Source organism: Phialemonium atrogriseum, assembly GCF_030411735.1.
Source record: "Phialemonium atrogriseum strain 8032-3 unplaced genomic scaffold QBC33scaffold_32, whole genome shotgun sequence".
In the NCBI taxonomy this organism is placed as follows: Eukaryota; Fungi; Ascomycota; class Sordariomycetes; order Cephalothecales; family Cephalothecaceae; genus Phialemonium; species Phialemonium atrogriseum.
The window spans coordinates 214,058-236,865 of NW_026848169.1; the positions used below are offsets into that span (position 1 = coordinate 214,058).

General features: G+C 52.8%; 9 protein-coding genes across 9 annotated transcripts; 4 read left to right on the forward strand and 5 right to left on the reverse strand.

The window, feature by feature from the left end:
* Positions 1-435: 435 nt before the first annotated feature.
* On the forward strand, positions 436-1,575 carry QBC33DRAFT_499569 (uncharacterized protein). The gene is made up of 2 exons (XM_060425647.1): positions 436-629; positions 703-1,575. Exons 1-2 carry the CDS (start codon positions 570-572, stop codon positions 1,492-1,494), a joined length of 852 nt encoding a protein of 283 aa, XP_060279581.1. The 5' UTR covers positions 436-569; the 3' UTR covers positions 1,495-1,575.
* On the reverse strand, positions 1,561-3,563 carry QBC33DRAFT_246781 (uncharacterized protein). The gene is made up of 5 exons (XM_060422962.1): positions 3,075-3,563; positions 2,533-3,021; positions 2,389-2,463; positions 2,266-2,328; positions 1,561-2,207 (listed from the first exon to the last, which is right to left on the reverse strand). Exons 1-5 carry the CDS (start codon positions 3,449-3,451, stop codon positions 1,628-1,630), a joined length of 1,584 nt encoding a protein of 527 aa, XP_060279582.1. The 5' UTR covers positions 3,452-3,563; the 3' UTR covers positions 1,561-1,627.
* Positions 3,564-4,664: 1,101 nt separating this feature from the next.
* Positions 4,665-5,533, reverse strand: QBC33DRAFT_550008 (uncharacterized protein). Its single transcript, XM_060429031.1, has one exon. The coding sequence runs from the start codon at positions 5,431-5,433 to the stop codon at positions 4,786-4,788; it is 648 nt and encodes a 215-aa protein (XP_060279583.1). The 5' UTR covers positions 5,434-5,533; the 3' UTR covers positions 4,665-4,785.
* Positions 5,534-5,683: 150 nt separating this feature from the next.
* On the forward strand, positions 5,684-6,989 carry QBC33DRAFT_550009 (glutathione S-transferase domain-containing protein). The gene has a single exon (XM_060429032.1). It carries the CDS (start codon positions 5,824-5,826, stop codon positions 6,514-6,516), a length of 693 nt encoding a protein of 230 aa, XP_060279584.1. The 5' UTR covers positions 5,684-5,823; the 3' UTR covers positions 6,517-6,989.
* A 2,938-nt stretch (positions 6,990-9,927) lies between these two features.
* Positions 9,928-11,670, forward strand: QBC33DRAFT_499576 (cytochrome P450; the record flags this gene model as incomplete). The annotated part of the gene is made up of 4 exons (XM_060425648.1): positions 9,928-10,180; positions 10,239-10,948; positions 11,014-11,438; positions 11,502-11,670. 4 exons carry the CDS (start codon positions 9,928-9,930, stop codon positions 11,665-11,667), a joined length of 1,554 nt encoding a protein of 517 aa, XP_060279585.1.
* A 2,283-nt stretch (positions 11,671-13,953) lies between these two features.
* On the reverse strand, positions 13,954-16,562 carry QBC33DRAFT_459551 (uncharacterized protein; the record flags this gene model as incomplete). The annotated part of the gene is made up of 11 exons (XM_060424932.1): positions 13,954-14,091; positions 14,169-14,674; positions 14,759-15,077; positions 15,147-15,317; positions 15,376-15,613; positions 15,636-15,755; positions 15,822-15,921; positions 15,981-16,167; positions 16,224-16,281; positions 16,337-16,400; positions 16,427-16,562. 11 exons carry the CDS (start codon positions 16,560-16,562, stop codon positions 13,954-13,956), a joined length of 2,037 nt encoding a protein of 678 aa, XP_060279586.1.
* Positions 16,563-17,299: 737 nt separating this feature from the next.
* Positions 17,300-18,157, reverse strand: QBC33DRAFT_246797 (uncharacterized protein). Its single transcript, XM_060422963.1, has 2 exons — positions 17,713-18,157; positions 17,300-17,639 (listed from the first exon to the last, which is right to left on the reverse strand). Exons 1-2 carry the CDS (start codon positions 17,919-17,921, stop codon positions 17,384-17,386), a joined length of 465 nt encoding a protein of 154 aa, XP_060279587.1. The 5' UTR covers positions 17,922-18,157; the 3' UTR covers positions 17,300-17,383.
* Positions 18,158-19,608: 1,451 nt separating this feature from the next.
* Positions 19,609-21,063, forward strand: QBC33DRAFT_424862 (uncharacterized protein; the record flags this gene model as incomplete). Its single annotated transcript, XM_060424138.1, has 3 exons — positions 19,609-20,089; positions 20,151-20,231; positions 20,291-21,063. Coding segments are annotated over 3 exons (1,335 nt in total), but the record flags the coding sequence as incomplete, so codon positions are not given.
* Positions 21,064-21,299: 236 nt separating this feature from the next.
* QBC33DRAFT_499584 (acetylxylan esterase) lies at positions 21,300-22,804 on the reverse strand. Its single transcript, XM_060425649.1, has 2 exons — positions 22,288-22,804; positions 21,300-22,153 (listed from the first exon to the last, which is right to left on the reverse strand). The coding sequence occupies exons 1-2, from the start codon at positions 22,448-22,450 to the stop codon at positions 21,489-21,491; spliced, it is 828 nt and encodes a 275-aa protein (XP_060279589.1). The 5' UTR covers positions 22,451-22,804; the 3' UTR covers positions 21,300-21,488.
* Positions 22,805-22,808: the final 4 nt, after the last annotated feature.

The window sequence follows — 22,808 nt, forward strand, 5'->3', positions numbered from 1 at the left end:
ATGGCGAGGGAACCGCACATATCCGGGCCTCACATATCAGCAACGGCTCAGTCTCACCTGCCGATCGGCAAGAGACCCCTATTCCGCCTAACGAGATGACACCCTGTCTAGCTGTGCCACTGGTCCGCGACCAAGGTCTTTCCCGGAGAGATTCCTTCTCGATCGACTTAAGGATGCCCCCATACGGAAGTCCGTATCTCACCGGCCAATTATTAGATATGCAGCTTACGTCCTAGACAGGTTAGACGGGGTTGCACGAATGATTCGGATGCACCGCTATGAGGTGCAACCGATGCAACATCTCTTTGATACATATGCAATTAGACGCGGGTGTGGCATGATTTGGGGGGGCAGGAATGTGCAGGTAGGAATGTGTGCCTTGCACCACGCACCCGCGTGGCACAGCCAATTGCCGTCCTGGCAAAATATCCTACCCTACATAATACCGATACAGCACCAGCATGGCCACTCATCAAATTTCCTCTCATCTTCCCCACTCAACCGCGTTCTGTCCCCCCTGAATCTTACCACCGAGACCGAATCCTCCGGCACAACGCGGCAGCCAAAAAATGGCCGAAGAAGAATTGACTCAACCCTGGGGCTGGCTTCCAGCGGAGCAGCATCTGATAGTGAGTCCAAGCAAGAGCTTACTTACCGACCTGCCATCCCGCGCTGACACCCCCCCCCCCCCCCCCCCCCCAGCGCAACTGGGACCCCGCCTCACCTCTCCCAGCGACCTCTCAGCGCCGTTCCCTGATCCGCGCCTTCCTCGACCAGGGCGACGTCCCGGGGGAATACGAGCCGTCGCGCGACGGCACGCCGTCTCGGATCCCCACCGCCGCCGAGGTGCGCGACGTCCTGGCGCCCTGGCGCCCGCTGGCGCTGCGCAGGATCGCATGCTTCATGTGGCCGAGCTACGAGCACGAGCTGGTGATCCTGCGCACGCACTACGGCACCGGCGGCGGCGGCGGCGGCGGTGCGGACGACGCCAGGCTGCGGGGGTGGATCGACGTCGATTCGGAGGCGGATGTTTTCTTCAACCCGGAGGCGCTGTGGTGGCGGTTGCTGGATGACGAGGAGCTGTTTGGGTTTGGGGACGAGTGGGAGAGGGTGTTTGATATACTCCCCGAGCTGGTGGGGAGGCAGGGGAGGCTTGGGGGTGTGCGGCGGACGATCGCGGCTGAGGACGTGGAGGAGGCTCGCCTGGAGGAGGACCCCGAGGAGGAGATGCGCTATCTGGCGTTTACGCTGTCGGCGCCGACGCCGCTGCTTGTGGCGGATAAGAGGGCGTTTGAGGAGGACAAGCTCCGGGTCTTGTTTCTCGATGCGCATGGCAACATTGTTAAGGAATCGAGGATCACGCCGGGGGAGATGGGGACGCTGAAAGAGGATGCGACAAATGTTAGGACTCCCATGTGGTGGAAGTATGGTGATATTGGTCCAAAGTATAAGCCGGATGGGGAGATTGGACGGTTGCTGTATCCGTCCGAGTAGTGCAGTGCTCCTCGCAGCTAGGAATTCGACGAGCTTTGGACTTTCAAGTAGTCGAATGAAGAGGTGAATACAATGTAACAACAACATACGTCCACAACCTGTCTTGAACTAAATTATTCCCTCCCTCTCTCCCTCAACCAACCACCAACTCAGCATCATATCCCACACAAACGTACACCCCCAGCTGCAGATTCCGACAATCACTCCCAATGTCCGGATTCCAAGTATAGAAATCCGCAGCAGTGATACCATTATTCGCAATCACCGTTTCGCAAATGTCCCCGCTCGCCACCTTGTAGAACTTGCTACACCCCTTCGTCATCCCCGGCTGGACGGGCTTCGGCGTCGTCACCGGGTCCGGGAGAGGATCCAAGTTGTACCAGCTGCGGTCGGGCGTGCACGCGGCCGGCGCGCGGGAGATGGGCGTCGGCGTCGGCGCCGTCGAGTTGTACGTGCAGTACGTCGACATCAGCGACTGGCAGGCCGGCGGCATCGACTCCGGGTCGAACCCCTCGGCCCAGTCCTCCTCGGTGATCCAGCAGTACTGGGTTGCTTCGGCGATGACGCTGGAGAGCGTCGCGTTGAAGGAGATGGTCTCGGCGGGAGGCGTGTAGCTCGGGTCGTAGAGGGAGCTGAAGTTGGTTTGCGGCGGAGGAGCATCGGTCTGGACGGGCGGTCCGGGAGTCCAGGAGCCGGTGAAGAAGGGAGAGGTGCTTGCGAGTGGTGGTCAGCTCACTGATGATTCCAATAAATGTGGTCAATCTAGCTTACAAAGTGAAACTTGAAGTTGTCGTGGGAACATCAGAAGTTGGAAAGTCGTATTGGCCGGGTGCCCTGCAAGATTGGGGTTTAGCTGTGGCAAGCGGGATATTTGAGGCGACTCTCACGACGCACTGAATGCAAATACTCCGCCCTGTCAGCGTGTCGAGGTTGGCAATGATGTTGCTGTCACACATGGATTTCAAGGTCCTGGCATCCCGATTAAATCAGCCCTGCAATCGAGACAGTTCTCTACCCAAGTCGCCCGAGTATACTCACGGATTCCAAGACTGCAGCTGAACGACAGTGAATCCCGTGCCCTCGACAAGATCATCACATGTCTGGTTGTTCTGGATGGTCGCGAGTTTGCAAGTATCTTGGATGCACAGTTCCCTACCCTCTACAAGTGAGGCGCATTTGTAGTCCAGGTTATTGAGCAGAATCATGCGATCAGTGGCAACCGAGTTGGCCTTGGAGATGGACTCGCAGGTGTCTCCGGACTTGACGGTGTAAGTCGTGCCAGCACAAGTCGGGGTCGTCGCTGGGCTAGTGGTTGTGGTTGTCGCATTGGCCGTGGGGACGGGAGTGTACGTCCAGGTGTAGCTGCTGGTCGGCACGGAGCAGGACGACAGAAGAGACGTGAACTGGTCTTCTGGGACCCTTGCGCGTCCATAGTCAGAACTCACCATCGCCTGGGCATATTTCAGTGAGCAGTCCGAACAAGCTGTTCGGTTACCGGCCATGAAGTCGGCCAAACAGTACCCATCCCTAGCCAGTGTCAGTCAATGCTCAATCTATGAGATGGATGTCGCAAAACTCACTTATCCTCGATGCAGACCAAGTTCTGCGCCCATACCAGGCCATCAGTTAGGGCTTGTCCAGACTGCGTCAAGGTGCTGTTCTCCCAAAGCATATACTGCGTGTTTCCGCAACCAGCTGTGACCGTCTGCTGGAAGCCCAGCAACGACTTGACGCATGTGTCTCCGCAGTATGAGATAGCGGATTCCCCCGCGAGCACCTGTCCATTGACTGCTTTGTTGGCGGTCACCAAGAACTCGCATGTGATATTCGTGGTCAGCGCTGCCCGGCACTTTGCAGGTACTGAGCTTGGGATCTCTGCGGGCTTGGCCCATAGCTGGATTCCGAAGACTGTCGTGGAGGCCAGTGAGACAGCCAATAACGCCCGTAACAGGGCCATTGTGAAGCTCTCTGTCGTCGAGCCGAGTGTAGAAAGGAGTGAAGGGGAAGACAGGAGGTCAGTTTCTCCAAGTCTCTCCACCTACTCGAATCCCAGAAGTACGGGTCGGTCAATGGTTCGAAAGTCGGTATACGAGTGCCTAAATTAATTAGCCCCTGTTTGCTGCGCCATCGGAAACCCGGATACTCACTCCAATTTTCTACAAGGCTCGGTCGATCTATAGTATGGGACACAAAGTCGAATCCTGCCCCGCTATACTGATTTCCTTTTTCCTTATCGTCCCAAACATAAGCGCAGCCAAAGTTACATCCCTGTGTCGCAGCAGACATGGCGGCTTACTTTTCATTTCGCTGCTAAAGTACATAATAGGGGTCGTGGATCGTCGTCAGCGTAGGGTTACCCCGCTATAATATAATCCATATTGACGTTGCATGCAGCAAGCAGGGGCGGCATTTAGCGCCGAGCGGCAAGGCGTAGCAAAGCGTGAGACGCCCCTTTCAATATGGACATGATCGTCGTGCGAAACGGGGCATAATAAAAGAACCCGATAGTGGTGGGCTTGCGTGGCGCCGTCTTGTGAGACATTATCTTGTAATACTCCGAGACTGAATCCCTACAGCATCACATACAACGACGTAGCTCGCCGTGCTGGGGTTTGAGGAGGTCATGCGTTGGATTGGTAAGCACCACGGGGGTACAAAATAACGAGCTGCCTAAGGGGAAGACAAGGAGGAATGGGGGGTATCAGTAAAAGGAGGGCGAGAGAAAGAAGTGTTGGAAAGAGGGCGAGAGGTTCGATGCGGATGAGGTACTTATGATGTCTTTTAAAGTGGCGAAGGCCGTACATGAGGCGCCATAATTACCGGAAGCGGAATCGCGGTCAAATCCTGCTGGTCGAGCTATCAGGGGTGGTGCACCTACTACCTCGAACTCTGCTAGACACATTGCAGACGTCGGTACTATGTAAGTCCATTGGTTAATTGTCATGTCGTTTTCCGTACCGCTATCCAATTTGTCAAGCAGAGGTTGTGGTGGTGCTCTGTCGGATTTGTTGGTGGTGCTCTGTCGGATTTGTTGGTGGATCTCTCTAGGATTACAGGAGAACGCTGGTGTACGGCAACTCTGAATAGCAACGACGTTGAAGCTGATCTGCTAAAATATGGTGGTGGAAGAAGGTGTGTATGTATAAGTGTGTGTGGATGTATTTCAATTCATCTAACAGTACGCCGTACATTGAGAGAATGGATGTATGTCAGCCATGATCTTTGGCTGCAACTGAGAATATGCCTACACCTCCACAAAGCCAACGGGAATAAGCCACCCTATTGACCATCTCAGATTTCCTTGCCCTTCTTCTCTTGAGTTGGGCTACGATCTCTTGCTCTGATCTTCAAATCTCTCACCCACAAGCTAAAATATGTTCCAAGCAACATCATGCTGAGTATGTTGGGCCACAGCACTCCCTGACCAGATGCAAATTTCCCGTAAACCACCCACATATCTGACGCAATACCCACAAGCAGTTGCGCCGACCCCGTCACATCCAGCATAGGACGAAACAGCGACGCGCCGCCAAGGTACGCGTACATGAGCACATGATGGAAAGCATTCATGGCCGCAAACGGCTTCCATCCCTCACTGTGCTGAAGGACACGGAAGTAGGTCAGGTACGGTGTCGTCGAGTGGTGGAATGCGAAATGGAGATCGATGCTCTTTCCGCCGGCACGAACGCCCATTATATCGACGTACTCGTAGAACTTGGAGGCGTGATAGAGGTGTCTCGCAAGCTTGTCATGAGAAGGCGATAAAATAAGCACAACGAGGACGAACGACACAGCCGAGTAGAGCCAGCTGTTGACCTTCGTCACGGTGCGTGCTTGAGGGATGGGGCCGTGTCGGGAAACGTAGCAGTCAATCGAGGCCCAGGTCAGGAGGAAGACGAGGGATTGGAGGAGCATTAAGTGCATGGATGACTGTTCCATTGTGTGAGAGTGCAAACAAGAGCAAGCAGAGTAGTATTTGAGATGATAATCCAAACTTCTATTCTCCTTCCCCCATCTTCCCCGCTTTTGCCCTTCGTCTTTATACCTAGGTAGTTTAACTAGACATCTCTCGTGATGACTCACGCTGTTTACTTCCACTACATTTCGGCTTAATGTAATCCCTAAAGCCGGCTTCCAAACACCGCTGTTAGCCGGGGCCAACTTTGCATCACATGTAATACACAGGGCGCAAGATAGGGTGACGCTACTATACGTAATATATTTGCACTTGAAGAAAAATTACCCGTTTCAACATTTTCACAGCTTTCTTTGAATCCTTGATAATTATCCCATCTTCTCGATACAGTCTCACGGCCCAGCTCAACGACAATGACTTCAACCCTCTTCATCGGGAACAAGCGCTACTCATCCTGGTCGATGCGGCCCTGGGTGTTGATGAAAGCACTTAACATCCCCTTCACAGAGGAGCTACACGTCTTCGCCGCCGGCCTCCGCCAGCCCGCCTTCAAGACCTTCTCCCCCTCAGGCAAAGTGCCAACTCTCCACCACGGCGACGCCGTCATCTGGGACTCCCTCGCCATCGCCGAGTACCTCGCAGAAGACCACCCGCCCGTGTGGCCCTCGGACCGCAAGGCCCGCGCCTGGGCCCGCTGCGCCGCCGCCGAGATGCATTCCGGCTTTCCCGCCATCCGCGATCAGTGCTCCATGAACGTTGCCCTGCGGATCGAGCTGGGCGCCCCGGATGCGGATTTGCAGCGTGATCTGGACCGCATCGACCACCTGTGGACGGAGGGCTTGTCCCGGTTTGGGGGGCCGTGGTTGGCGGGAGAGGGGTTTTCGGCGGTGGATGCCTTCTTCGCGCCGGTTGCTAGTCGGTTGCTGACGTATGGGATTGAGCTGTCGTCTGAGCCGGCTAGGGAGTATGCTCGGCGCCTGTTGGAGCACCCTGCGGTGGCGCAATGGATCGAGGAAGGGATAAAGGAAACGGCTAGGGAGCCTATGCACGAAGAGGACTGTGTCCGCGGGCGGAAGGTCTTGAAGGATATCTCCATGAGCTCTTGAATAGCTTTTGACTTGCGAATGGGGCGAGTGTGTCATACAACCATGGAGTGGATACAAGAGTCTCGTCCATTATCTCGAATCCTTTTGGAGGGCTCAGCATGATGCTCGTGGTTTGCTGGTAATATGACCCCAATATTGTCGTCTCTCTCATTAGGCTTACATGATCCCACACCCTAATAAGGAGTTTAAATACTCGAGACCCCGTAGATTCTGGCCGTCTCCACTGCCACCAAAACCGTTGTCGTTCGGGGCAATTGCACAGCTTAGTAGCATCGGTGGCCGGTAGGAAGGCCAGTAGGCTTATAGCATCGAACGAGAAGGTACTTCCCATTAGGTAGTACACACGGGGCAGGATGGACCCTATGGGATTCGCAACGTTGAGCACCGTATATAAACGCTTGAGGATGGTATTGGCCGTCGACAGATTGCCAGAATATTCCCGTGGCGGTCCTAGGGAAGAGCGTGACCCGCTAATTAGTACAGGTTGCAGTTACAGGCATCAGCTTTGCCGCAGTACCATGTTTCCTAACCACAACCCACAATATTGCCGATCCCAACCAGTGGGATGGATCGGACCGATATTACAAAGTCGGTATGATTAAAAAGGGCCAATTCGCAACCGTCTACATGGTTGCGTCCAAAATTTGACCGAAAGCCTTATGCTGCGAAGGAACTGGACAAACGCCGGTTCATGAAGAATGGAATCCTAGACAAGGAAGTGTATAACGAGGCGCAGGTCATGCGGAAAGCACAACATGTAAGACTTCCTGGTTGGCCTCTCCCCAAGTTTTGCTAACGTTTGGTAGCCCAATATTGTGCGGCACATCGATAATATCGACTAGAACAGTCCATATTCCATACTAGTCATAGAATATGTCCCCAGTGGCAATGTAGACGGCTTCGTCCACAACCATGGCTCTCTTCTCGAAGCAGACGCCAAGGCCATGGCAAGACAACTTATGGATGCGCTTGGTTATTTACATCAAAACCTGATAGTGCATTGACATGTCAAGCCCTACAATATTCTCATACAATCCCAACAACTCTTCACCGTCAAGCTTGCCAAGTTATTCCGGGACTCCTATTTCCAAACACGCGAGGCTCCGCATGCTGAGTCTGAAGTGACACCAAAAGAGCCGCCTGACACGGAAGTAATGGACAGGTGGCTAAATGGCCCAGACGTTCGAGAGTACGAAGACATGGACGATGCCACGGCGGATGAGCAATTCGATGTTACGATGATTTCGAACACGACTCGCGTATCCCCGGTCTTGAGGAGTACCGCAGATTTATCTCCAACGATCCGGGTTACGACTGGTTTTTCAATTGTCTGCGAAAGGAAACAATTCTTGCACGACCTGTTGCAGACCACATGCAGGCAATACAAAATAAGAATCCTACAAGCGATCCCTAAGTCACGTTACGTGAGTCTAAAGACATCATCAAGGGGATGTACAATGATCTACACTGTGGATGGGACCCTTCCGCTTTCCTCGCTGCTCAGGACTACGAAGACCCGGATCATGAGGCAGTGGCTAAAGCCATCACCTTGACAGGACTCTGGAGGGACGACCAGGCGCTCAGCTGTCAGGAATATCTGGCTCAGACCTGGCCGTCGTCCGGGCCATTGTTGCGCCCAACCACCGCCGCACCGTCCTCTCGATCGAAGTACAGGTTTCATTGTCCTGACAAGAAATCTCTGTACCCATTCAAGCGCAGCAAATTGTCAGCGTCGTCGAGGCGGCCGCGAATACGGCTGCTGCAGTCTTGGCTGTCATATTCACGGTTTGGGGGAACCCTGATAACCTGCCGAACGACCCTCCACAGTTACTGCTGGGCTTGACAAGCGTGCAGCTCGCCCTCACGCTGTGGTGCTGCGTGGGCTGGATGGTGTGGTCGTTCAACGCCGTCCGATATTCTTCTAGGAAAGGTTTAGCCTTATACGAGCTGTTTATAGACCATCCATTGACGGGGTTAGAACTTGAGCTCAGCCTGATGCCCAGCTAGAGTGAGGGTCCGCTAGCAAGAGCATTTCGCAACCAGCTCTCGGCGCCGCAGCCAAACGTAGCAGACGGGGCTCAGGCGATTCAAGCGCAGCCGGCAAATGCAACAAGATAGATAGCCACAAGTTGAGTAGGCCCAGGCTTCCTACCGACCCGCCCGGCCCTTGATCTAACTTGCCAATTGCAGCCTGAGACGGGCCCGACTGATGCCAAGTTCCACCCGGCCACACTCCTCTAGGCCCAGTCCCGGATACTCACTTTCCGTCCCGTGACTTAAATCGGCTTCCTGGTTCCCCTGATCTTGGCCTCTCTGTATCTGAGGTCGTGGCTCAGGCGTTCAACAAAAACGACTGGGCCCAAGTCCCCGGTGAAAGGTATCCAAAGTGAGTGCAGTAAACACCACATGTCGGCTCTAGTTTTGACATCTTGGCTTTGTATCCCCTGCGTATCTGCAAGAAGGCTAACGTAACTCCTCAAAGCGAATGTTGCATCGGCTTCATAGCCCCCAGCTTGACGATTCTCTACCCAGTAGCGACGTTCGCTCCGATGCCATTCCGCACCGATATCGCGAAACCGGTGCTGGGGCCAATCCACACGGCATTCGATCTTTGGCAGCTACTGCTTATGCCTCTTTTTCTGTTGAAAACTGCAGCTATGGCATTGAGCTACCACTGTACAGTCACAGGAGATAGCATTTTTGTCTGGGCCTTGATCTTCCTGCCTCTGTTTTCTCCCCTCTTGCTCTCGATGCTCGTCTTCATCGTCGGCGACCTGACTTTCGAATGGTTTCTTACAAGGTATCGAGAGCATCATGGGATTCCCACACCCCCACCGATTTCTAGAGAGCAGATCTACTACTGGATGCCTAATCATTCTACCCCTCTGTGGCGGATAGATGGGTGGTAAGTGTCTACCTAGGCTCAGCTAGGCTATTATGTAATTTATGCCTAGGCACCCCACGCTTAGGGCCTGGGAAAGCCCAAGGGCTGAGGTAGTGGTTGAAGTGATCGGCGCGAACGACTAGTCCTACAGGAGAAGACCTCGACGCCACCAGCGCTGCTGCAGCTGCTAACAAGAGATGCACCGCAGTATATGTATATGGGCAGAATATCCGGGCACCTGATCCTTGGGACCCCCGTAGTTGCATCTGTGCGTTCCGTTCAGTTGGCCAATCTGGGACCACTTGAAGCGCGAGATTGGCAAAAAGGGGAAACCTAGTGGTCGTGAACGGCGCGATCGGCTGCTTGGGCGTCGAATCAAAGGGAAACACGCAAAGTAGTGCTCTGTATGGGCCAACAGTGCAATGGACATACCCTGGTAGCAATTCTCGCAGTCTATCTATCCCGTTCGCCCTCCCCCCTCATCCACCTCTTTTGCAATATCGCCATTCCTACTCAACATGCTCAACATGGACTTGAAATCTGTTCTAAATCTGGATACCTTCCGAGCTATTTTATCGCCCGCCAGCATCTTTTACCTCATTGGTCTATTCGTCAGCCACCGCATCCTGGTCGCCTTGTACAACATCTCGCCTTTCCACCCGCTGTCCCGCTTTCCCGGCCCGAGAATAGCAGCTGCGAGCTATCTCTACGAGGCATACTACGACTGGTGGCTTGTGGGAAGATATGGCCACGAGATCCGTCGGATGCACGAGCTGTATGGTGAGACGTCAAGTTGGCTAGTGGGCCTGCAAATAGGTCTAACTGAAAGAAATTTCAGGCCCCATGGTCAGAATCAACCCCGACGAACTTCACTGCTCCGACCCATATTTCACAGACGAGATCTACGCCGGGTCCGGACGCATCCGCGACAAATGGCAGCACCAACTCAACACTGGCAGCGTTGGCCCCGTGTCGGTGGCCGGGTTCTCGACGGTTCCCCACGAAATACATCGCATGCGAAAGGCCGCGTTGTCCAGGTTCTTCTCGCGCCAGCAAATGCTCAAGCTCGAGGGCGAGGTGCAGGACGTTGCCCAACTCGTGGTAGAGAAGATGTTGCGTTCGGCCGGAACGGAGCCATTCGACGTCAAAGAAGCCTTCAACTGCTTCACGGCGGACATGATTTCCCAATACGCCTTTGGCGAGCCCATGGGATCCGTTGCCCAAGAGGGCTGGGAACCCAACTTTGCCACCATGCTCAAGTCCTTTGTCAGGAGTGCGTACATGATGAGACATAATGCGCTCGCGAGGAAGACGGCCCAAGTCCTTCCCCTGTTGGCAGATTACATGGGCGAAGACATCAAGGCAGTTATGGAGCAGATGAACGTCATTATACCGGGATATATCAAGGCGGCTATCAACAACCCTGAAAATGGGACAGTCTTCGCTGATCTGGTCAACTCCAAATCTTTGCCTGAGTCTGAGAAGACCATGTATCGCCTTTCTGGCGAAGGATTTACGTTCCTGCTTGCCGGCACGGAAACCACAGCTGTAAGTCGCCATTCCGTTCCCCAGTCAGCCAGCGCAGACTTTTGCTAAAAGAGCTTGTCTAACAGGCTACACTCACGGTCATTACATACCACCTCCTGGCCCAGCCTACGACATATGTGCGTCTGATGGAGGACCTCGAGGGTCTCAACCCCTCGAACCTCAGATGGACGGAGCTCGAACAGCGGCCTTACCTCTGGGCTGTCATACATGAAGCCTTGCGCATGATGCCCGGTATATCGCACAGGTCAGCGAGAGTTGCTCGCAATGAGGATCTAATCTACAAGAGTCGAGATGGCTGTGTTGAATGGTTCATTCCGAGAGGTACCCCTATTGGCATGACCTCGATGATCAACCACTGGGACAAAGAACTCTTCCCGAACCCCGACCAATTCATCCCCGAGCGATGGTTGATGCATGGCCAGCCAAACTATGCGCTACAAAAGATGTTGATATCCTTCGGGAAGGGTAGTCGTTCGTGTATCGGTGAGAAGTAAGTTCAACTTACTTTCTAGCTTGTCTCAGTACATATTTTGGACGCTAATACTGCTCGCAGTTTGGCATGTTGTGAACTCTACATCATGGCGGCTCTGATGGCGTTCCGAGTCATCCCCAGGGCTCGTCTATACGAAACAACTGTGGAGGACATCTCCTACGATCATGACCTGATCGTGGTGCAAACGAAGAAAGGCACGATTTCGGTCCGCATCAAAATCGAGTGAAGCTGTGAGAATGGCTCTTCGTCAGCTGGATCTTCATATCCTTGGCTCTGTCTAGTGTTTTGTGGTACTAGCTTCTTTACCTAGGCGTCTAAATTATCCCTTCTAGATCCCTGCAAACCAAACCACGGATCAAGGAAATGGAGATTCAACGAAGTCCAGTATGGTAGAACGTGCTTAGTTGGTCACTCCTTGGACATCCTTCCCTTGCCAATAGACGATATAGGCAACCCCAACTCGCTTCCTGTCCTCCAACTGGCTGACGAATCGCTTGTTGGCTGGTACGCCTTGTGACTTGACGAGACAGCCGTTGAGGGCTGACTGGAATGTGGTGTATCACATTTCGAGGACTTGGCGCTGCTTGACTGAGCGCCGGCTACTTCGCTAATAGACAATGACTCCAGGCTCGATCCAACGCTGCTATCGCTAGTTGATACAGCAGCAGATTCATCCAATGGAGGATCACCCTTGATGGGACCGCCATGATCTCTCCAGTGCTAGTGAATATTCATATTGTGGCCAAAGATGACCGACCCTTGATCTTGTAAGCCGACTTGAGGCTTCGGCTTGAGCAGCGAGCTAAAGACTTTGGGGAAAAGCACCTGCACTGGGTCGTGATGCTTCGACGTAGCGTCTTTACAAGGGCATGCTCTGGAACGTGGTCTGCTTCATGTTCCAGAGCACACTGTCGCAAATCCCCATCGGGTTGGTGGTGGTGTCTCCGTCGTTGTCGATAATCTCCTTCATGTCCCGCACACAGGCAGCAAGGTAGTATCTCTTGATAGGGAGCCGACTCCAACTAGAGCAGATAGTTCTCATCTTCTGTTTAGGCTGAATCATCTCGCCGAATCCCTGGCCGAACAAGCATACGGCGTGGACGGCTCGAGTGAAGTCAACCCATCCCTTCCCAATAGTTTGCAACGTCAAGACCTTAGGAAAGGAGGGATCACCATCGGAGACCAAATCTCTGAAGTCCCAGCCCTCCAGTTGCCTCCTCGATCGGGGGTTCATCTACAGCCCACTACGTCGTTCAGTGTCGGGATGGTGATCGAGAAGCTTTTCCATCACGTTGTAGAAATGTTCTACCCGGTCCTCCAATCAGTAATACCGTGTGTGTCGCTTGGTGACCACTTACTCTGTCGATGCTCCTGCAATTTTGGTTCTGGTCTCTTCCTCGTAGACCTCGCTCTTGTCCACGTATAGTGGAAGCGTCCGGTTTTTCTGGTCCATGAGAGCATCTAAGGCAGACTCCGAGCCAGTTGTGCAGGCAATATCAGCCAAGTCTCTTGGATCCAGCAAAAGGCCGACCTGAACTTCCGTTTGCTGTGTTCCAAGGACCCTCGAAGTAGGTGCAGTAAGGCTCTGGCTCCGTTAACCAGCCATCCGCTCTTCTCTGCTTCGTCCCAGAAAATAACGTATTTAGAGGATATCCACTGCATCTCGTTTACATAGCCCGATTGGGAAATATGGACCGGCTTCTCCCGATTACCAATGCTGAATGAAGCTGTTCTCATGATAAACTGCCCCCGCTGGATCTCGACCTTTTCCAGGGCGCAACCAGAGTACGACTCACACACCCCGACAAGGACCAGATCGTGGCACTGCTCGGGATGGCCTCAGCCTATAGCGACGCAAGGCTGCAACCACTGCCAGCCGACTTCCCTCACTCAGGCAATTAGCCAACAAAGGGGAGCACACTGCTAGGCTACATGCGTCCATGGCATCCAGTATACCAGGTGCTCTTGGTCAGGAGGGTCGGAAACGGAGATAGACATGAGCGTGTCGGCATAGCCATGCTTTTTGGACAGGAATTCGAGAGCTTGTTGAAGAAGGCAAATCTACAGGAAGTATTGCTGGCATAGAAACACGCCTCATTGGCCATATCAAGTTGCTACAAGAGTCAGCAGGATCACGAACACGGAATCCAAGAATCACACTGTCTTGAGTGCCCAGTATCTCATGGCAATCTGGAGCAAGGCGATGCGGCTGTACGGGAGTCCCAGGAGGAGCGATACTCTAGTCACGGCGTTCCATCACTCGGCCATATGACTCAGTCATCCTGAGCCCAGATATTCTGTTCATATACTGTGGTACATCTCGTGCTAGCCGCTGCAGCAACGCCACTGGCGTCGAGGTCTTCTCCTGCAGGACTAGTCGAATTCCACATAGTGGAATACAACGCTGATAAATCTGCGCAGACTGCCCCAACAGCTTTGAAGAGACCATGGGTTAAGCCATACAAGTATACACCACGCTTGCCACCCTTTGATTATAATGCAGCTTGCCTGCTCAAGCACGCCGTCGGGTCCAGAGATTACGGAAAACTGCCACAATCTGGTGGCGACTGTCCCAGATAGGATAAAACCCGACAGCAAACAGCGTTAACCAGAGCCAGATAAGGGAGACTGCAACCCAGGCTGTGAAGAACTATCGGAAGACAACGTGTTAGTGCACTAGCTCCAGCTCAATATCAGGTGCTCAGGAGGAAAGCGACTGGAACATACCGCCTTGCTAAAAACAAACTTCGCCGCGTACATGGGCAGCGGCCAAAGGACCCAGTGACCGAGGAACGTGGCAATCGCCCAAAACAAAGCATATCTGGTCCACCGGATCTGCGTGTCGTCGCTCGTAACCTCGGTAACAGCGGTGCTGCTTTCCGTTTTGTCGGATGCCTCGACTTTCTGCTGCTGCTCGTTCTCATCCCCGGAGTCCATGGCCAGTTTCTCTTTCGTGAAGTCACTCCAGTCATAGTTTGCGGGCCGGATCGACGAGATGACGACGGTGTAGAGCAGCGGGCTGAGCGCTGAAGCTACCGTGCCGTACATGCATGGCAACGTCTGGCCGGTGGAGGAGACTGTTACTTCGCCGTAGAAGGAGTGCGCAGTGCCGAGCCAGACTGCAAGGCCCGTCGCCATGCCAAGAAAAGCCGAGCTGATGGCCGCAATTCCGCTTTGTTTGCTCGAGAGAAAGGTGAAGATGACGGGGAAAATCCCAGGACATGTAACAACTCCTGGAAACGAGATCAGCCAGCTCCCTCTAAATGAACCATGGAAAACGAGCCATGAAAAACGGAACCGTACGTTGTTTTACTTACCGATCATATACAGGGTCCAGCCCATGTCGATTCCGATGTAGTGGAACATTGCAGTGAACCCTGCCGCAACAACGCCGAAGAAGACGACGCCGATATGACTCCAGCGGATCACCTCCTTGTTGCCAGCATTTTTGTTGAAATACGTTCGGTAGACGTCAAAAGTTAAAATCGACGACACTGCAATGATCTGAGCCGATAACGTGGACGTGACGGCCATGAAAGTCATCAGCAGGACTGCAACCGCGCCTCCTTTTCCCGCCACAGCAACGGCAGCATACGGTAAAGCCAGTCCGTTGGTGACCTCGGTACCTGTCATGACCTATAGATTGTGTCAGGGGAAGAGTGATCGGAGACTTCTCATAGAGATAAAGCTGGGATGTGTAACTACCCGTGGATATGTGGGGAATATTGGCAAAGTCTCAAGCCCCAGCGCTGCCATTCCCATGATCGTACCAAGGGCCCAGGGAACGCTGAAGTAGGCAACGCCTCCAACAACGTATCCCGGCACAACGGCACTTGGCGATGCCGCAAATGCCTTGATGAAGTAACCAGTGTCCATCTAACAGCGTCAGATATGTTTTGGCTTCTATCAATGCAAAGAAAGAGGCGAGACTTACAATGACGGCACCGAAGTTGGAGACGAGCAGTATTATGGCAAAGAAAATGCCTTGCTGCGAGGTCATGGTGAGAATGGATCCCTGATAATTGCCTTCGATGTTGTGCTGCTCCTGAGCTGCAACGACTAGGTCGTAAAGCTTTCCAATCGACCCAACCTGGTCCGCTGCGAGAGTCTTGGCGGTCAGGTAACAGCACAATATGAGGATGACAAAAGTGTGTATATAGTCGGTGAGAAAACTGAGACACGCGTTAGGATGACCTTCGGGGAATTGGGATTACTGTTGCGGGAACTTGCGTGGCTTTGATGCCGCCAACTAGCGTGTATAATACGACGCCGAGAGGGATGAGAAAGGTCGAGGCCATAATATGTATCCCGGTCCTGGTTTGCATTTTCCAGTAAGTAAAGTCCCTGCCTCAAGTTTGGCTCTGTGGAGGGGCTGCGTACAGAAATGAGATTGCTGAAGATGCGCCGAGGATCATGTTTATCGTGCCGAAGAGGTTGTTGATCAGAGCCAAGAAGGCGAAAGACAAGTGCGCAAGACGCCCTGACACAATCGTTAACAATAAAAGAGCATAACACCCATGCCAAATGGACAGGCCTTACCATATCGAATACGGATTATTTCCAAGATGGTATGGGCCTCTGGAATACGTCTCTTGCATATGACGCCGAGGTACGCGAAGCAGACAATCATGGGCGAGCAGCCAGCTGCGTACCAAAACGCACCACTGATTCCGTAGCTGTACGTAACCAGCACGCAACTGAGCAAAGCTGTGCTCCAGAGCCAAGACTGTCACACTGTTAGCCACTCAGTCGTGCCGTCAGTCAGGATAGAACACCACAGACTGAAACCACGGCGGAAGCGACAAGACCAGTCCGAACCCTCCGGTTCGCGACCATGAAGCTAATTCCCAACAGTCAGCATCGGTCAATATGGACAAAAGGGCCGGAGGACGTACGTCTCAACCTTTGAATTATCTTCACCGACGGTTTTCTTCAGGATATTTGTCACCCCGATCATGCCTGCCATCATGGTTAGCGAGTTTCACTGCGATATCGGCAGGTCACTAATGACTTGCCAAAGGCAAAGGCGAGGCCGACACCGACGACAACACCATAACCAACCGCTTGTGGCAGCGGAGATGGTATATCGGAACCATCGTCTGACCGCTGATATAAGCTCATTTTGCGTGTGGCTTCGAGAGGGGCTTGGATATCGTGAGATTCGACACGCGAGTCCCCCTGCTTCACTGGGGTTGACTGCTCTTTATAGGAGCCGTTAATTACCAGGGCAATTGCTCCGACCCCTGGAATTTAGTGACCTGGAGAAGATTTACCCCCACGAGGTTTTCCATAGCAACGTTATGAGTCTATCAACACTAAGATGTCGTCACTGCCGCATCGAGATTAGCGCTGCATACCGCATTGACAAGTGATCACGACACATCATTAACCGAAGCCTGGACTGGTCCTATTTCTCATGCTGGGGAAGTTGCAACCGACCTCGCGTAACAATGGAACGTACAAGTATGTTCCCAGAATGGGCTCCAGATGCCTGGTGGTCCTCCCCCTGCATGCATGACGAGCCCACAGGCATGGACTCGGGTTCGCGATGAAAGTCATGGCGGGTTGGTAGACCAATGAGAGACTCGATTCAACCTCATGCTGCACATGGCGGGCAGATGTGGGTCAGAGGTAATTATATGCCAGGCTGGATATCGAGTACGCTTGGACTCTTTACGTTGCGGGCCACCTGCGGATGAGGAGGGATGACAAGGGAGTCGCAGTCTTTGATCATAGCTCTTTTTGAACCAGGAGGAGAAGTAATTACACATGCAGAAGTTCCGGGTCAAGAATGCATTTCTTTTTAATACTAGATCGATTAGGAAAGATTGCAAGTGACCAAAATGCAACCGCAAAATCTGACGAGTGTTGACAAAAAGGAAAGACAGCCAGCGTTATCCCAATCATACCATTTTATCCGTAATCCCTGTTGTTCTGCCTCTTCATCCATCTTCGGGACTCAGTGCCGCTTTCGGCTTGGGGTGTTGCTTCTTGAAGTGACGATCGAAGTTTTTCTTCAACGTGAAATCCTGGCCGCACTCTGGACAAACACATGATTCGTCTGGTATTCCCTTCTCCTCCGCATATACCGGGTGCGTGCTCCGGAGATGGTGCTCCATCTCCCGTTTTTCTTTCGTTCTGGTGTCACAATACGAAAGAGGGCAAGCAACGGGTAGCAAGTGAATGCGTTCGTGCTGGCTAGAACCAGATTAGTAAGTATGAAGCAATGAATGATAAGGGGAGGGTGGTTTTGTATAAAAAAAAAACATACCGTCGGTCATCGTCTGTTTCAAAATTTTGAGCACAGAAATTGCAAGAAAACATGAAGTCCATTGGCTGAATGAGAGTATTGTTTGTTGCCAATTGTGTTGAGAGGTTGGGATCGAGTACTGGGGGGTATGGTTGTAGCGAATGATTTGTATCTGGGGAAACCTGAGAGAAAATGCCGCCGAAGTTTCTGTTACTGATGTAGTTGGCCATGGGATCTACCACGGTCAAGCCTGGGATAATATCGTATTGAATTTCCCGTGGAACCCGTGCCTGATGGACGTCGATGGAGTTCTCTCCGCCCAACAGCGCACTATTCGAGCCCTACAGATTGGAATATGGGTTTCCCTGGGTTTCGAAGATATTAAAGCCAGCATCAGAACCGAGAATTGTGGGCTCCGCAGGTTGGACGTCCAGATCTGGGTAGTCCGATCCATAGCCAAACCCAGCTTGGGCACCAGTCTCGGAGGTCAAGGATAAAGAGAAATTCGAGAATCCACCGTTGTCATTGCCCCATTGCAAGGACTGTTGGTAAGGGAACGTGTCCTCGGGGGTTGGGGAATAACCGTATTGGTCAGAATGGGCTTGCATGGTAAAATCGGCGTCGAAAGCAACCTGCATGCAAAGATCTGGGTCTAACAACTCATGCAATGACACTTCAGACACTGCCCATAAATCAGGATGTAGTCCGAGGGAGACGGTGGTATCAGATTTTCATATCAGCACTTACGGGTATTAAAAAGCGGGTTGGCTTGATCCTCCCTTTGGGAGGGAAACAAATGATTCCCAAGATAATCGGCTACAAAGCCCTCCATTAGCACCATTGACTAGAGGGAACTTGCTTGGGGTCAAGAAACAGGTGGATCTTACGGTCAACGACACTCGTATAGTCCATATGACAACAAAGATGGGACCTCCCTGTGAGGTCGGGAAGACGGGTACAAAGCAAGAAGAGAGCGCCTCGAGGCGCCGTGATGCCAGGCTCAAGGGCACCATGGGTTGCCTCCTGATTAGGGGAGCGTGTGCAGTCCTTGCCGAGAACTCATTGAGACGGCGAGGTCATCATGGATTAAAATAACAATTAGCCAAGCCGCCTCGGAGGACACAGGGTCGCCTTCAATAGGTATTGTAAGTATCGACATTTCATAGTGGCTTCTCCGACCCAATAAGAGGTGATCTCAACCCCACCCATATGCAGGTCGTCCGCGCCATGCACCATGCACGCACGAATGCCACGATTGGTGGCGGACATCCTCACCCAGGCAGGCTCTTGGGCAGAACAGCCCGGATCGCTTCCTCAGGCTTCTTATGAGTTCTGTATGGCCTCCTTGAATGCCCAATGATACCACTGCGACACGACGAAGTTGTTGGGTTGTGGATTGGGCTGCAGGTGAGGCCACATGATTCCCCAGCAAATTCCAGGGATACATGCACTAGGTTGACACGAAGCAGACCTCCCGCATAAAACGGGCCAGCTAGGCCTATCACATCTGAGACTAGTGGCCCTCCCGCAGAAAACCGGCTTGGCTGGTGAACCCAAGAGAAGCAGGCTGAGGGGAAATGCGTACTACGGCCTGGTCGAGCCCCCACATCCCAAGATGATGTTGGTGAAGGACGCTATTTCGTCTTCTTTCCTTCAACTTCTTTCCTGGTCTCCAGGCTGCCATATGAGTTTAGCACGACCTTGGAGACTCGCCTCCTTTCTCCGAACTGGTTACCTAGCTCTCGCCTTGAGGGAGGAGTGTATGCGTATCATGGGTGAGCATCGATTCCCCCCCCCGCTCCTGACTTTGAGGAGCCGTGAGTAAAGGCACACATGCTCACATAATCATGCCATTAATTACATGTACTTGTGACAGAATTTCCAGCTCTAGAGACCAATACCCGAGTCACCGTGCCCTTGGGACCCAAGCTCTGCCGGCGGTTCTATGAGCCTATCGTGCTGCTTGCCGGCTTGAATAAGGCAGTTCCCCATAGCACACCGGTGGCTACAGCCACACGAATTGAAGTCACGCAAGGCCCAGAGCAATCGTTCCATTGCTTTATCAACAAACTTTCCCAGGTGTGCGACAACATTCGGGGTGGGCCTACCGTAACCTCCTTCACTGTGCTGCAAGAGCCGGACAAGGTGGTCTACGTCTTTGCCTCAAACCGTAGAAAGCAAGATGAGCTTGACGTGACCAAAGAGTTCATTATTTCCATACTACAGCAATTAGGCGAGGCGTCTATTGAGACAGAGGGCAAAACTCGAGAGGCATTCACGACTCTTCTTTACCCCATCTTGGCCTTCAATCGACTGCGGATTGAATTTTACGTTGACAAGCTCTCCAAGGAGCTTGAGAAGTGCAAACAAGTGTGTCATCGGGGAACATCACAAGACGGTGCGTAGTTACGGCATAAATAGTTCGACTGGGATCTCCGCTAACGTCACTTCTTCTGTAGACCCGTCCTTGTTGGATTCTCTCCAACAACTGGGCGATATCGCTTCCTACCACACACGGTCGGACTTGAGTGATGGAGAATGTGAGTCCTTGGAATGTGTGCCCAACCCCACGTGTACTAAAACCATCGCTCTCGAGTAGTTGTTCGGTCGAGCGAGACGCTCCTCACGGCCATCAACCATCTTTACGAGTCGTGGCTTGGCAACGTCATTAGAGACAGGGCCAAGGAAGGTAGGATGGACATGGTCGAGTGTTGGGTTGGACTTCGTCACTATGCCGGCCGGCTGCTGTCTCTGTATTTTGCCGCCCAAGATCTCTTGTACGCACGTCGTGCGTGGCCGGAGCTGTTCCTGGATTTCGAAGTCAAAACCATACCATCCAGCGAGGCGGCCGCCAACCCGATGAAGAAAAAGTCCGCCTCCGCAAATGAGCTCATTGGTCGTATCATGAGTGATCCCGACGAAATCGAGAGATATCGAGAGCTTGCCCGTGAGTTACAGAAGTGTAATCTGGACGAGCTTATCCGACAACAGTGCACGAGGACCACCTTCAAACCAATCGCTCACGCCGAAGTTCTGGTACTCAACTGGCTCAAGACCAACGGCTACACCCGCCCAGATCGCTTCTTCGAAGGTTGGAAATATATCGGAGCGAGCAAGCCCACCTGCCGCCTATGCTCGTACTACTTCCACGCCAACTCGGATGGCATCCAATGCCGGCCGTCACACGGGAATCTCTACCCCAACTGGAGAGTCTGCGACGTTTACCGAGACCAGGGAGACAGGGCAACCGTGGACAGGGAAAAAGTACTTAACGGCATCCTCGAACGGATACGCGACGATGCGTGTCGCACGCTTCGTGAAAAGACCTCGGACGGGAAAAGATATGACTCCAACACATACTCGGCCCGACTGAACCGCAATGTTCTTGGTGACGGTTCGGTAATCAGTGGCACTGTGTCTGACTTTAACAATCTATCGGTCAAGTCCCCTCATAGAGTCAAGCCTGTGGGACGCACCCTGCCTGCGCTGACGACCGACGAAGGAAGGGAGGATGCGGATGAGTCGGACGATGATGAAGATGGCGGTGCGTCTCTTTCGGCCAAAACTTAAAAGGTCTCTCGTGTCAACCTCGTGGGATAATGAAACTCGTCTTGGAATCCCGTTCTAATTAATCCTTGGCTGGGAATGGTTTGGAACGCTTTATGATATGACCTGGTGTACATTGACACCCCCTTTCCCTTAGCAGATAGAAGTCAACTTGTGTTAGTGATCTGAGAATCCACGGCATCGCAATTCTATTGCAACAAAGCTACCACTGATACTTCACAGGGCAAGGTTTACTCGCATGTCCGCGGCTCCTCAAGTAGACCTTTGAGCACAGCTCCTCGAATACCCTTGAACCAAAAGCTGGCCATTTTCCTATAACCCAAGTCGTTGGGGTGGACGCCATCAACGAGATCACCAACACACGGACCTTCGGCTGTACACATGTCAATGAGAGTGATCCTTTCGCCTTTGGCTGCTTTGCTTGCAGCCAACGATCGAATCTGCTCGTTCACGAAGCGGATCCTCGAGTCGACACTCTTGTCCTGACTGACGAGGAGAGTCGAGAGGATAATGGTCGAGCCAGGAGATGCCAACCACAGGTACTCGAGCAGATTTCCCAAGCGCCTTCCAAAGTTTTCGATCTCGAGATTCTGTATGCAATCGTTGGATCCGGCGTTGACCGTGAAGACGTTCGGCAGACAAGCTGTGACCGATCCCCTGGCCTTGTTCTCAATCTGGTCGATCCTGAAGCCGCGCCATCCTTCGTGATCGTTGTTGGCCATGGTGCCACTCTTGCGCGAGCCAACCATGCGAGTAACGTGGCCATGCGACTGAAGCATGTCGTATAGCGCTTTACGGTAGCCGTTGCCGTCACTCGATCCGACGCCATGGGTGATCGAGCCGCCTAACGGCATGATGCGCAAAGGCACTCTCGGCTTCGATCGTAACTGGTGATCTGTCGCGGTGGGTCAAATGTCAGCAACCTTCAAGCGGTGTTTCGCACGTATGGTGGTAGTGCTGCACGCAAAGATGCAGACGGACGGAAGCCGCTGTAGAAAATCTGGCATCATACGGCCTATGCTTACTTACCATGCTGGGCAGCAGATGTGCTCGCCTTTGTCTGTTGCATAATCGAGAAACTAGAGTTCGATGTACTTTTACATGTCCTCCGGATTGCGGATGGAATGCTCCGCGTGGCAAGCGAAGGAGGCCGCGAACGAGGAGCCGGCGCGAACAATGGTCGAAGCGACATTTATGCAGGTCGCAATTGCAACAATCGATATCGGGTCAGGCTGGTGGAGGTTGCCGATAGTGCTCGCATCGTGTTCTCCAGGGCTGGAAAATGAACAAGAAGGTGAGTCAAAACGAACCACAATTGAAGTGGGGGAGTAATTAACCATTCAGTGGACAACTCCGACTCGCACCAACCATTGGGGGGTCAATCCAGCTCAGGCTGGCTCACCGTCGACTTAGGGTAGCTCAGAGCACCTCAGGCTAAAGCAGCAAGCGCTCAGTCCCAAGGAATAGATGGGAGATTCTGGATGCCGGTTTTGGGGACGTATGTTCGTTGTATTTACCAATGTAGATCTCAAATCGCAGGGTAGATTTCG